The 14,918-nt window shown below is 39.3% G+C and overlaps 1 protein-coding gene across 7 annotated transcripts in view; it reads left to right on the top strand.

The window, feature by feature from the left end:
• SGK3 (serum/glucocorticoid regulated kinase family member 3) overlaps window positions 1-14,918 on the top strand; it is a 62,681-nt gene that overhangs the window by 26,493 nt on the left and 21,270 nt on the right. For 5 of the 7 annotated variants that reach the window (XM_064507448.1, XM_064507449.1, XM_064507450.1 and 2 more), the window contains exons 2-4: window positions 6,619-6,824; window positions 11,601-11,684; window positions 13,659-13,731. In XM_064507448.1, coding sequence (XP_064363518.1) covers window positions 6,747-6,824; window positions 11,601-11,684; window positions 13,659-13,731 — 235 coding nt within the window. In that variant the 5' untranslated portion in view covers window positions 6,619-6,746. Of the gene's footprint in view, window positions 1-6,618; window positions 6,825-9,424; window positions 9,542-11,600; window positions 11,685-13,658; window positions 13,732-14,918 lie in introns of all 7 variants that reach the window. The other 2 variants (XM_064507452.1, XM_064507451.1) reach the window with 2 other exon arrangements.

Below are 14,918 nucleotides of genomic sequence, written 5' to 3'. Positions count from 1 at the left end.
AATGACTGTAACATGTGCTAATTAAAATAAGGAAGGTTGTGGGAGGAGAAGGAATGTTTTTTCCTGAAGCCTTTAAGATGTGTTTAGATTTCAGGAAGAAATGCCATTAGCTCTTGGTGAGCATATTTAAAAGTTTGCTATTAATATTGTCCATGTTGGTCTACATGTGTAGTATTTCTAATAACTTAAATCTAGAAAACTGACCTCGTTGTTTCTTACAGATATTGTGAGATACCTGATTAGGTCAGAAATTTGGCACATTTAACATGCATGTAGTAACAGTGTAGTAACTAGAAGAGTACTAGTTGTTTTACTGCCTTGACACTTCAAAGCTGAAAAAGTCATCAGTGTTTGTATGATGATGGTCAATTGTGTTGTTTACGACTGTTTTCCAGCCTTAATTTGCACCTTTGATTGTAAATTACAGCCTTGCCACATCTGATATTATTGGATCGAATTGTATTATACGTGCATAAGCAAATGCTTTCTATATCCTTATATTTGTAGAACTGTAATACCATCTTTTTCTCTGTGCAGCAGGACTAAAATATATGAGAGGTCCAAACTCTTACCTGTAGGAGTTTGTAATCTGTCCTTGCAAAATGGATATAAAATACTAACTGTAGCTGCATTAATGTAACATGAGGAATCAAGTTGTGGTGAACTGGGCATGCAGTCTGGGTATTGCTAAAGACTCTCTTTCTTATTTGCCTTTTATATTCAGATATAAAATAGTTACCTTTTTACTGTCCAACAGCTTTAGTGGTTCTGCAGGGTAGTCATGAAGTCTGAGCACAGACTTCAAAACTGCATTTTCTGGATTGAGAACTGTGGCTTTGATTTGCATTTATTTATTTATTTATTTTAATCCTGAGATATTATGTTGTGCAGATTTTACCTTTTTTCCACTTCTAGCACGTCAAATCCAGTAACTGTCTCCATATTCAAAGCACTAGTGATAACATCTGTCTCAAACAGATCAAAGTTTTCCCTTTTTTGTGTAGTGAAACAGAGAGAACAGTTGGTGACTTTTGTCCAAGGTTGTGTAAAAAATGAGCAGTACATCTTGAGTTGAAATTTGGGTTTCTCTGACTTAATCTTCATGAAGAGGGGCAAAATGAGGCTGGAATTATCTGCTCTGTGTTTACTGGAGCCTGACTGCCCTCTTATGTAGAACCGAATATGCTGCAAGTGGCTGATCAAGACCTTGTGAAAGTAGCTCAAGGTGCTATTGCTACAACTTTTGATCTGTGCTATCCATAGGCATCTACATTTAACTTTAATTGGACCTGCTGTGTAGGAAGGCTGAGGAAGCAAGCCAGAAGTATGTGCAGGTAGCATGTGTAATGCTAACTTGATTTTTATTGATATGCCATTTATATAAGTCACACCATTTGAGGCACATAGTGACCTTTCCAGGTGCTGTGAACTCAGGCTAAGGATGAAATTATTATGGACCTATGTTCAGGATTAAAAGATAACCACCTTTATTGACAATATTATTTGCTTTGAAGGCCCATTTTGTTATTCAGAGTTTGCTTACTACAGCAAAGAATCTGTATCTGTCATCCAATAAACACGAATGCAAACAGATCCAGTCCAAACCATGAATCTTGTTATATTCCGGTTACAGTAATTTATTGGAGCTAATTTTGAGAGGTGGAGCAGGGAAAAGGAGGTGTTCTTGAGTGCACTAGGATCGTGGGAAGTAAATATTTGCTTGACTTCTCCAAAGTAAATTTGATGTAGCAGGGACAAGGGGAGTTATTTACTTCTTTCCATTTGTTCAGTTTTCACTTTTATCTTCTATCTTCTTCTACAAGTAGAAGGAGTGAGACTAGTTGTTTTGGACTCTGCCCAAATTGTTGCTGAGTAGTGGTTTGCTTTCCATAGTGGTGCTGCTAAAGACAAGGAAGAAAAAAAGAAAAAACAGAAAAGACTAAGGTGGTAGGTGTGTATACAGGGAACAGGCTTTCTTTTCCCTCCTATCAATGGCTGAATTCTTCTTAATTCTCCTCTTAGATTGTAGGTAGAAGGGAGTGTGGAAATAAGCCAATGATTGGCTAAAGTGTTTTGGTGTGTGCTGTCCTTTCTCTTCAGCTGTGATATTTCTAGAGATCTACATTGTGTTATCTAGTGTTCTTGTATTAAATCCAGCATTTAAAAGGGTGGCCTATGTGAAACCTGATTTCTTTAGAACCCAGTTACTCAGCAGCTTCTGGCCAGCTGTCTCTCTTTACGGATTAGCAGTCCCTGGCTCTCTTCCACCTGTACTTCCATTGCCTTGGATGCCGAATATCCCACTCCCTGCGTGTCAGCCGCTTGTCTGGTAACAAGCGAGTGGGACTCCCCCTCTCATCATACAGCAGCTGAGCACAAGCTGACTTTCTGTTTTTTTTCAAAAATTGTGCAATGTCCAGTGATATGTTGAGTAACTATCAGCTATTTTTGGAGAAGGCTGAGGAATTTATGAAAAACATACCGAAGATGACACTTTACTATGCCCTCTCATACTTTAGGGAAAGTATAGGGCAAATAATAGGACTGTCTGTTATATCTTGCTGTGTTATATCTTGCTGTGGTTTCTGCGGGTTCCTCTTGTAATTGGAATCATACTCAGGTGGAGACTTTCAGCAACCGATTCTACTTGTGAGCCAGTCCTAGAGTAGGTCTTTCAAGGTGGATGATCAGTGTGTAGGGCACATGCCTGTGCTGTAGCTGTGGAGAGTATGATCCTGCTGATTCTTCACGTATGCTTGCAAGGAGACTATCTCATCTCCATTGACTGTTCTCTCTCTTCACTTATATTACTCAAAGAACTGGAGTGAACAAGATAGCTGATTTACACTGGCATCAGTATAATCAGAGGATTTTAGGGTAATTTGGCTATTACCTGCAGCTAGAAAGGCAGCAGGTGAGTACCTAGCTTCCTAATCTAGTTTTGAACATTCTTGGTACGTAAGTTCCCAGAACAAGGGTCTATGGTCATGCAGCGGTATCATCCTCAGGCCTTATTCCTGAAAAGACTTTTTAAAAATTCTTTAAAATAATCTGATTAAACTTTAGAAACCTTTTGTGATACAGTTAGGGCCTAGATTATGTGGGAAGGAGTGAGAAAAGGCTGCCGTATGTCACTAGGCATACTTGTCCATTGCATGTAGCTCTTCTGAGATCGCCTGAAGTATTTTAGTGTAAGGCTTTCAATAAATTCTTCATTTCTGGGTACTGTAGATCTGAGTATGTTTTCATAGTGGCAGGGTTCTGTTATTGCCATGTTCTTACTTGACCCGAGGCAAGGGTCAGCCTGAAGTTTGACATTGTTGCAGCTTCCCCCAGGAAACAATGAAAATACTGTTTACTTCTTGACAGCCACCATGGAGGGAGTGAACAGTGTAGCTGTTTGATAGCCTTGAAATTTTGCCAGAAGGATGCATGACTTCTGTTCTTTTTTAAGATTCGTTGCTGTTACCAAGACATATGCAGCTTTCTTTAATGCTTCTTACCATCTAGGTCTGCAGAGGAGTGCGTTTTCTGTTCTCTTTAATGTGTTCATTTGTGCCTTCCGCTATTCCAGACTTGGATACTGTAGTGACTTGAAAAGTTTAACTAGTGGCAAATGTTTCTGAACAGCAGTGCTATCAGTGCTGACATGTTTTACGTTATCTACATGCTCTTTCACTACTGCTCAAGTGTGATTTAAGGGGTATTTATTTGGTAACCTTTTTTTTCTGGTATTCCTTGTCCTTTCTGCCTGTCATGGAAGTTGAGGCTGGGGGTTACTTGTTCTTACTTACAGAAAAAGCTATAACCAGAGGCAGAGACTTCTCAACTGACAGTGTCTATTAAATCCACCTGTACTGCCCTTCTGCCAAAACCTGGCAACCCTCAAGAAGCTGCAGTTTGCACTTCTGAGGGTGTGGATGAAAAGATGTCATTGCTTTATGTCATTATTTCACGTAGTTACCGAAGCATTAGTGATTTTATCTACTACTAAAGCTGCGATTATGTTCCTAACCTACAGCATGGCAAAGATTTAGGAATTAAAGCAAATGTTTCTCTTTTTCTAGTTAGACCTGTAGTTCAGATTAAATGAACTCTTGAGAGCTAATATGCTTATGGCAAACAGAAGTTTGAAGCAAGCTCTGATCTTCCAGATCTTCATGGCAGACTGATAATGTGTTTCTCTCAAGTTTGCAAGCTGGGTATAGTGTTGGTGACCCAGGCACGACTGGGTCAGGAGGTGCCTCAAGGGAAAAAAATAATCGTGGCTAGTGGTCTTACAGGCAGCTTAAGAAAAGGAACATGAATATTGCAGTTTCAACTTCTCAGGTGATTTGTTCATTTTCTCCCCAGTAAGATGAATACATTCATCCTGAATTAATCTGAGTGACACTTCTTTCTCTTGTTTCCCCTTGAAATTTTAACTTAAGAATGAGCTGTATTTCACATCTGTTCAGTGATGTTCTGTGGACTGCAGCTTTTAATCCACACTGCTCCTGTAGTGGTATTTAAAACTAGGACACCAAGAATCAAAAATGAAAGGGTTGAGAGAAGTACAACCTATATTGTGAGAATGAATGCAAGCATGATAGGAGCCTTTCAGAAGGAAAGTGAGCCTACAAAGAACATTGAATTATATTAATTAAGGAACACTAGGTCCTTTTTAAAGCTCAGCTTGTCTTCCTGCTCATCACATAAAAACAGATAAACACCAGGACTTGTGCTCAGTTCTTGCTGTACCTAAAGTGGCTAAGCGCTTAATAAAGTCTAAGCCTAGTAAAACACTTGCTGAAAGCTGCGCCCATTGACTTTTTTTATTTGGGGGAGGGGGGGCCTCCTACGATGGAAAAGAGTGAAGTTACACTTTAGATCTTAGACGCAGTGTGTGGGATTGGGTGAAGAACAGTCTTAGTCACATGCTTTTATAAAATTGGGTAAAATGGGAACTGTTATTTATTGTAATAAGGCTTTTAACAGTGGCTTGCCAAAGGAAAACTCCCTTCAAAGCTCTAGGTCTGTGTAACTGGTTTAGATGAACTGTGTTATAGTCAAATAATAAGAAAAAAATAGCTCAACCCTATAATTTCGTAATCAGTGAAGTAGGGAACAATCAAATTAAGGCAAATGCAGGCGTAACTGAAAGTAATTGAATATGTTGCAGTATGGCTGTGATTACAGTGGTTTCAAACGCTCCTTTTTGTTTACAGTCACTATATGGGTCTTTAAAAAATGCATAATTTAAAATTAGGCAGAAGGAATAATAACGAAGTTTGCACTGGGTAGATGATCTGGCTTCTGAGAACAAGAAAAGTAGTCAATCGACTCAGACTAGTTGGGTATCAAGAACAAATCTTTTCACTGGATTCCAGGGGCTTTGGCCTTCTTGCCAACACAAATATGGGTGTCTCTGTAATAGCAGAATTACATCAGATTAGTTTGTGCTTTTTGGAAATTTATGGTATGAAATATGCAGTTCACTTTTATACTTCCCTATTTTAAGAAAATAGGAGTCAAATGTTGAACTGGGCCCTCCTTTTTCCTCTGCGTGTTTTGAAGAGAGCTGAGGTCTCCTCTCTTTTTAAAAAGTTTTCTCATGTTTATAAGTTGGTCAGACACATACTGTACTAAAAGCTGAGCTGCATTCACTAAAAGACTGCAAATGGCCATGCAGGCTTGAATAGGATTTTGTGGCTATTTAGCATGAATTTCTGGTGCTTTTAGGCAGCACTAAAGTTCCTTGTATTTGCAGTGTGGTCCAGTGAAACATTTGGCATGTGTGCTCCAGGCAGGTCTGCAGAATGCTGTCTCAGGGAGTGAAAGGACATTTCATTGGTACTGAGTTATCTCTCTTTGATGACTTCATCCTCTTTCCTGGCTTTTGCCCTTCTCCTCCTGTTCTCAGAAGTCCTATGGGGAAGTGAAGTGTCCTGCTGAAAGGACTGGGCAACCTTCCTGGGCACAGCGCTGTCAAACACAAAGCGTGCCAAGTGGCAGCGGGAGAGGAGTGCAAGCGCAGACCCTGTGTCAGCTACAGCAGTCATCAGTGTTGCTCTAAAAACAGACTAAACATTTGGACAAACATGTGAAAAACCTGTGTCCCTCTCTGAAATTCACGTGAAAAGATAGTTTTTTCTCATGTCTTCTTTCATCCCTCATGTCATAATTGCCTATGCTCAGCATGTTCTGACAGATCTGAAATGCCCTCTAGTACAGGCTCATGCAATTGAAAACCCTCTGCTTTTAAAATAAACTGTTCTGAATGTACATGTTAGTAGCTTTTCTGAGACGTGTGATACCCAGATGTTGTCTTTAATTATTTCTCCATGCCCTAGCTTTGGGCTTCAATGTATTCTCTGCAGTGGACCTCAAATCTGTTTCCAATACGTCTGCAGAACACAATGCTTTTTGGGTGCACTTGTGTCCTCAGAGAACTTGAGTGGTTTTAGAAAAAGGACAAAGGATCACAAGCATGAAGCAGTTTGCAAGATCATAACATTTATAGCTGTACATATGCATAGTACACTGTATTTCCTGTCAGGAAAAGTCCTTGGCTTGCAGGTTTGAGCACTGTGAGTTAAGTGTTCCTGTACTTAATTTTGCTTTTATGTTCATTTTAAGATTACATGATGGAATTCACGTTTTTTCAAGAAAAGTTGCATATCTTGGATCAGTACCGTTGAAGCTGTCTTCTGTTTGTGACACCCTACGCAGAGTCTTGTGACGAATTTGTCAAAAGAATATATACAATGGATCTCAAAGAAAGCTGCCCAAGCGTTAGCATTCCCAGCTCTGATGAACACAGAGAGAAGAAAAAAAGATTTACTGTAAGTATATATGAATATAAGCATTGTAAGCATTAATAGCCTATGCATTTTCCTTGAAGTGTTACTTGGTTTTGCTAGTAGGCTTGCTATTACTTTCTACGGGTTACAGAAATCCATTCGCTTGCTCTTGTGAGTACTGGCCATAATAAACACCAAGCTTTGCAGTACGAGAAGCTGTGAATATTTTACAGTGTTTACCTGTATTTTCTGCAGGAAGCATTTGGCTTTATGAAATTCTGATACTTTTTCCCCCAAACCCTAGCATTTTCTCATATTAGGTACATAAACATCTTAAATGTATGGATACCATTTTGGTAACAAAGCAGATTAAAATTTGGAACTTTGCATGATTTTACATGAAAAATCTCATAAAGGAATAAAGTAGGGGGGTTGTTTTGTTTTGTTTTTAAAGGCCAAGGCAGTTTTCTCATAGCTTATTTTCTCTTATACTTTTGTAATTTTTTGTAAAAAGATCTTAAAACATCACCTTTTTGAAAGACCTTTTTTCCCCCCTCTTCCTTCCCATTTTCTGATTCTAATGCCTGTGAATTTTTTTCCTCTCCTGTTCCCATTTCCACCCCTGTCATTCTCCTCTCTCTTCCTTTTTTGGCCTCCCTGTTTGACTTGCTTTCCGGGAGTGAAGTCTTTACTTGCAGTTCTATGGAGGAACTCTTTGCACTGCAGACTGAAAAATATAGTAGTGTGAGGTGGATTTTGGTTTTGCATGTATGTCTACTAGGATGTAAAGACACCATAATACTTCCTTTAAAAAGTTTGATCTGTTTCGTTGCTCTTGTGCAACTTCCTCCCAGCTCGTTCTATTTCTGTGTGTGTGTGTGTGTGTGTGAATTAGTCACTCTGCAGAAGTGGAATGTAAACACCCTTAAACTACATTGCTGCCTGAAGAATATTACAAAACAAAAATTTACTTTGAGTTATTTATTTGTCTTTCCTCCTCCCCTCCCTTCCTCAGAGAAACAAGGATGCAATTTGATTAGCCTAAATATTCAAGTTTATCAAGATGTAATCTGGGGCAGGGGTATGCTGGTAAAGGGAACCAGCAAAAGAGAATTTACCTAATATTTTAACTTGCTGTATGTGTGTGAAGCTCAGAGTAAACCAGCAGGAAAAACTCCATAAAAGTCTAAATGTTTTTAGCAGAACAGGTTTGTTTTACTGTCTCAGTGCTGGCAGTCTTGTTAAAATGTGGCAGTGTGGTACATCTGTGGCAGGTGGTAGTATTCTGATTTCGGGGTCGATTAAACTAAAGATGTCTGACAACTTTGCAGCTTAGCGGTACTTTCTCTGGGTACGCCTCCTGGAAAGCTGTACCAGCAATAGCAGGAAGCTTCTGAATTTGGGGGGGGAGAAAGAAAAGAGGGAACCCAGCCTAGCTTGGGCCGTGCCAACCTTGCCTTGGCCTCTCCTGCTTTTTACATCAGGGAATAGTTAGCAGCTTGACAAGAACTATTTTTCACAACCAAGCTTTCAAGTTTTATCATGTATATTTTAGGATTTAATAAACAGAAGTGAGGGTTGTGCTCTGTGGTAGGAGCTGTGAATACCACAGTGTGTCTGTCAGTGGCTTTTACTTTTCAACAAAGTCACAGAAGAGGTAATGGCTGGAGCCCATCGGTGCTGCTTTGGGGAAGGAGGGGTGGACAGTGAGAGACAGACTCTCCGTTCTTAACAAATTTGCAGTAGGCATAGCTGTCCGTTTCTGGTGGCGATGTTAGTGCCATTTTCATAAAGAGCATTAAAAGCCTTAGGGTGAAAGAAAAAGTTGAAAGGACATAGGCTAGGAGAGACTTCAGGTGACCATTTTATATGATCTTTACCTTAATATCACATGTGTTATTTATCGCTGCTGCTTCTATTATGAGGCCATTCGAGAATCTTACTGGTCTGAATAGAAACTGTAAATTAATAATGTCAATGCAGAGAAAAAGACAAGTGTATGCCACTTAGCTTTTAATAGCTCTTCTTTCTTCCTCACATTTACCCTGGTGAAGCATTTTGAAAAAACGATCATGTCCCTGTGTAATCCTCATTCTGGTAGAGTAAAATTCATGCTAACCTGCCTCTTTGTTATACCCACTCTGGTTCACTGTCCTGTCTTTTTGTGAATGTTTGGTATTCACTTTCTTCTTGAAAAGAGGCAAAATAGTTCTTTAGGACTGTGTCTAGGCTATATTAATTGCTATTCTGTGCTTGCTGTGAAGCTGCTGCACTTTCTGTTGCCCAGTTTTACCAAATAGCTTTATTTTGGATTTCTTGCTCTTATCCCTACACTGTTTGATGTCTGAGGATAAATTTTCTCTTCTGACCTGTTCTCTAGTCTCCTCTCACACCCCAATCACTTAGAGACTTCTTGTGAAATCTTTTTCAGTGGTTCTGTTCCTCCCATTAAATCTGGAACTTTTGTCTCAGATGCTTTACACTTGTGACCAAGCCTCTGCTGCATGGAAATTATGGAGTTTTTTGATTTTGTTGACAGTTGCTAAATAATTTCCTTAGTTTCTCAATGCTTGCTCTTTCTTGAAATTGAAAAACATTCAGCCTACTTTTTGCTCACCTTTTCATTTGAATATTTAATCCAGGAGTGTGAAGCCTTTTTGTTTCCGTGGAAGCCTTTTTGTTCAGTGACTTCTTTCATGAAGAAATCTGTCTATCACATCTAGAAATAACTGGGACCTGTCCAATCCAGATCTGGAAAGGTAGTTTATCAGAATGACAATGTTTTCAGGAATTCTGTTTTTACCCCTCAAAGCATTACATTATTTAAACACAGATTATTAGTTGCAGGTGCATCTTGTCTATTCTTTATGAGTTTTCTAAGACTGGTTTTGGTATCATTGGACTTGAATAGTTAGGCTAAGATTTTTCTTTTTTCTTTTTCTGCCTATCTAGAAATGAGCACTGTGATTATCTCTAAATTATTATCTAGGTGTAGCTGATAGTAATAATTCAGCCCAAAGATTTGCTAAGTTTTTGGCTTTTGTCAAATCCTTTGAGATACTGTATGCATTCTCACTGTTTACTGCTTTGACAACTGTTGAACTTGTAGTTTCTTCTTTGTGGATGTGCAAGAGCTTGGGTATTGGCATGAACTGGATGACCTCTTGCAGTCCCTCTGCCTTTACGTGCTCTCATGTCAAAATACTGTCTGTCTATTGTTATGACTAGCTGCTCCAAGAGCAAAGCAGTTTTAATCTTGAGGTTGTTGGGGGATAGGGAGAGGGATATCATTTTGTATCTTAGGTTATCCTGGCCTCCATATTCCACAGTCTGTGCATCCGGTCTCACTAATTTAAGACCATTTCCATGGCCTGCTGCTTAAGCTTGTTGGTGTTGCAGTTGTGAGGGGCGAAGAGCTTTTGTGTTTGAGCGTTGTTTGCAGGACTTGATTGATGTACAAGGTACTTGGTTCAGGAGGGCAATACTTCAGTCTCCCTTTGCACCTGAAGCTTTTGCTGTTTACAGACCTTGGGTAGGCTCTAGAAGGCTTATGTGTTTATGCTAACACATGCTTAGCAGTATGAAGGAAAAGCAGTTTTTAAGCAGAGTCTCATCAGCATCCTACTGAAAGCTTCCATCCAGCCTCCTCATCCAGTCTTCCCCAGACTGAGAGCAAGTATTTGAGCAGTAAATGTAGTGTGAATGCTGATCTCAGGCTAACAAACCGATGGTGGTGGCTGGCACTTCCACTGAGACAGTTACAGGGAGAGGGTGGAGCTGCTGTTGCAGGACAGAAGCAGGGGAAGATTGGAGCATCAGCCCATCCTTTGAGATCAGGAATTAGCAACCTTCTGCTCCCATTTCCTTGCTGCACCTATCCTCTCCACTGCAGGAATGGTCTTGCTCCTTTTGGAAGCCCAAGAAGGTGGGGAAGGCAGTTCAGCTAATTGTATAGGAAAGAGAGGGAAGAGTCTTGCTCAGAGGCAGGAGAAGCCTTCAGGACACTCCGCTGTCAATCAGTTTTATGAGACAGGGATCCATAGTTTGCCTAGTTATTAGAGTTCTCTTCTGTCATGGAATTTGAACTGTGCAGCAAGTTCCAGCTATTCCTCCCTTGATCCCCAAATGGTGTATTGTTTAATCTGTGCTGCCTCTCAGCCACAGCAGTGGGAATTTGGGTTTTTTTGTTGTTGTTGGTTTCCCCCCCCCGCCCCCCAAAACAATTTTGTCCAAGTCCCTAACCATCTGCTAGGATCCAGACTGAAATATATATTCAAGATGTTCTCTTTGCACCTGCCTTCTGTATGTGCTTGGTCTCTTGGTTTTGATTAGGGCAATCTTCAGTGTTCAAATGCTTCACTTCCTTTAACGGCTTACTGGGTTGTTAACAAATTTTATAGCAGGACCTGGATTACTTTAGAGCAAGAAGCCATGCCTTACTCTTGGATCAATATCTTCAGCATATCAGGAATTTGATGGCTTTCTCCATGCTTCTGATGTAGACTGATATCTGATGGCCAGGTGTTCTTGTTGGATATGAACTTATTTCATGACATTATGAAAGTTCATGATGTCAGCTTTACTGATTTTTTTGTTTGTTTGTTTTTTGTATCTTGCAAAAAAGCCAGACTCTCTTAATTTTTCTATTAATCTTCTGGGTTGGTGTTTACATGACTTTGTTGCAAGAAGTATATAGTTTAGTGAATATGTTTACGCAATAAATTTAACAATCTGCCCTTTTTCTCACCCTGGGATTAAATGTAGTGGGTTTTCTTAAACTTTGCTGTTGGCATTAACTTTATCTTTGTGTTACTGCAGGTTTACAAAGTTTTGGTCTCAGTTGGCAGAAATGAGTGGTTTGTCTTCAGACGGTATGCAGAGTTTGATAAACTCTACAATACGGTAAGGGAGGGTAAGGAATCATCCCAGAATAGTACAGAGTAACACTTGTTTGCTATGTTTGAGTTAATTCCCTCATTGAGTAGTTTGAGGCAACATTCAATAACTGTAGGAGCCCATTTACACAAAATGACAAGATTTTTTGTTTTATTTTGTTTAAACTCTGGTTTGTTTGGATTTCAAACTCAAAATCCACTTGGTTGTTGTTGTTGTTTTTTTTATTGTTGCTCAAGATTGTTGTCTAGTGAGGGAAATTTCCAGTTTCCTGGTTGTCAAAACATCTGAAGTGCATATTTGTGGTGGGAAAAATTATTCTTCAGCTTAAAACAACTAGATAGGTAAATTTCTCTTAATAAGTGTTTTACTTCCAAGGACTGAAAGCAGTTAACAAATCTTTATTTCTTAATATAAACTTTCTGGAAAGTCAATCATGGCAATTGCTACCTGCCTTTTCCTAGCCAAATTTCATGGCCATGGTCCTCTTTCTTTTTTTTAATTCTTTATAATAAAATAGGCCTCTTCAGCAATTGACTGTGAATTTCTTTGGCTCATTGCGAGAAGAGGATTTTGCCCTTTTTACATAGCAGGCAAGCAGAGATAATACCTGCTCTCAGCTATGCCCTGTATCGGTACTTTTCTCTGTTTCTTCATGTTTAGAACTCACTACTTCTGTTTTAACAAAAGAAGAAATAATTCTCTGTGATCCCCATTTAAAAAAAATACATACTATGAGCTGCTTAACTGTGTGTCTGTACCCACTCCATTCCCTCCATGAGAAATAGGCATTTCTTCTTTCTGCCTTATTTTGTCTACATGATCTGTGTGACAGCAGTATACAAATGCAGGCACTGTGAGCTTAAAGCTATCTTACAAGGTCTGAACTGAAGTCATCCAAGATACGCCATGCCATGCTTTTGTATGAATCTTTGGATAGACTTGAAGGTGATGTGAAAACAAAATGTCCCATTTTTAAGACCTCCAGAGTACTAAACAGACATTTTGGTGATGATGTTTCTATTGCCACTTTCTGCTCCCATTAAGATTGACATTGCTCTGTTGAAACTTGTTCAGGCCTGTTTTTTCTAATGTGCATAGAGGGGGAATGTCCTGGGGAAACTAACCAGGGAAAGGGAGGACATTTTGTCCAATTTCTGTTCTTCAGAATTCATGTAGTGTAGTACACCAAGAAGAACTTGGATTGCTAATTGGAGGAGATATTGACGTTTCTAAGAAAAGAAGAGCTGCCAGTTACTGTATAAGAAAATTTCTCTCTTAAAGAAAATGAGTAACATTGCTCTTCCTGCAAGCACTTGAAGATGAAGTGAATGTAATGAAGACTTTGCTCATGACATTTTTTTTTGATAAATTCAATTGTCTTGTGTATAATCTTAACCTGATTACCCAATGTAACATGTAATCAAATTGTCAGGTGTAGCATAAGCCATAGGTTTTTTCATCCATTTACAGTTTTGACTTACAGGGTAGACCACCCGTTGCTTCTAAAGCTTTGGAATGTAGTTTGTTTTTAAAAAAAAAAAAAAAAAAAAAACACTAAAGGCCTATATCCCCAACCCATTTAGAACATCACACATGCTTTCCTATACAAGCAAGAAAAAGAAAAAGAAAAAAAAGGAGGGAGAGAGGACTGAGGGAGGAAAAGAGAATAAACAAACACCAATTCTAGCCAATTTTTTTAGTCTGGGATAAGTGGGAATTCATTTTGGCAATACTGCAGAAGATAGTCCATAGCTTTCTAAAGTGAGACAGCCCTTGGATTTAAAAAGGTACATGAATTGTCTAAACAAGCTGAGTGCAGGTTGTTTTTTGCTGAATGTATGGATAGAGATGGGCAGAGAGCAGCAGAATTACTAATGATCAGATGTTCAAACTTATCCTCAGAAATTGGAAATAAGATGCGATTGTTCCTAGATACTTGGATATCTGTGCACAATCCAACTGTATTTGTTTTATTTTCAGCTAAAGAAGCAATTTCCCACTATGAACCTGAAGATTCCAGCTAAAAGAATATTTGGAGACAACTTTGATCCTGGTAAGTTATAATCTTTTTATTCATTCTGTCAGTCTCTTTATGCAGCACTGGACCTATTCCAGCCTATATGAAGCTGTTTTCGATCAGTTTTACAGCAGTCCCAAAACAGTGGCTAAAGCAAAGTTTAGTCATACTTAGTCACAGACAGAAGTTAGCATAGGTACTCTGCTGTGTGATCTTGAACAACCTAGTGGCCTGGAAGCTCTCTAGCAGAGTGCAATAGCTCCTCCCAACCCTCCCATTTTCAGGGTTGTGAGAGATGCTGAACTGGCAGGTGTAATCTCTCTGTGATAAAAGCAAATGACAAAAAAACAGGCTCTTGTAAACATAGGCATAATAAATTTTAACCTTGCCTTGTGTGACTTTCCCCCTGGAAAATGAAATAACTGAAGGACTTATCTTAGAAGGCCTTTGAACTCCCTCTATCTAAATGTGCTTCCTTGTACAGTTTAGATGAAAATGGACCTTTTCCTGTTGTTGTTCCACTTACAGAAGCCGCTCTGATATGAAGGCAGTGTGATCCAGTTAGTAGTGATAGGCCCCAATTAAGCTTGCTCTACCCACATCAAAATGCTAATGGAAAGTCACTTTTAAAGTGCATTAAATGAACCTAAGTGGCACCACTAAAGAATACAAAAGCAAATGGGCAGGCCAGGTCTTTGCTCATTCAGATCCTTGTTACTTAAGGATTTTCCTGTTAGTCAGTGAGATCCCCTCTGCCCTCCCCTGGCTTGCTTGGTGCTCTGCCTTCTCTGGTATCTGTGCTTGTTGTTTCGCCTCCTTCTGCACCTGTTTCAGGCTTTTCATGTATTCCTTAGCCTAAATACAAATGGATCCAAATGTGTTGACCTTCTTGGGATGTGTTGGTTTGGGGTTCTATTTATTTATTTCAGCCATCTTAATTTCTGGCTGTTACACCATTATTCATCTGGATCCTGACATGAAACTTCCTTTTCATTTTGTACTAAAATAATCAAGTGCAAGCATTCAGGCTTACCCTGCTCTAATATCTTCTTCTGATGAAAATGTAAAGGATTTCCAAAAGTCCTGCACATATCGCACCTAGATGAACTTCTTGTTTTGTTTGGTTTCTTTCCTTTTCTCCTACCTTGGGGTTCTCAGAGCTGGCCGAAAACTTAGTAATGGCATGCAGTCGGTCTCTTATACAGTCAAATATACAGGTAGAT

This window comes from Dromaius novaehollandiae, chromosome 2 (assembly GCF_036370855.1).
Source record: "Dromaius novaehollandiae isolate bDroNov1 chromosome 2, bDroNov1.hap1, whole genome shotgun sequence".
NCBI lineage: Eukaryota > Metazoa > Chordata > Aves > Casuariiformes > Dromaiidae > Dromaius > Dromaius novaehollandiae.
This window is presented reverse-complemented; position numbering and strand designations above follow the sequence as displayed.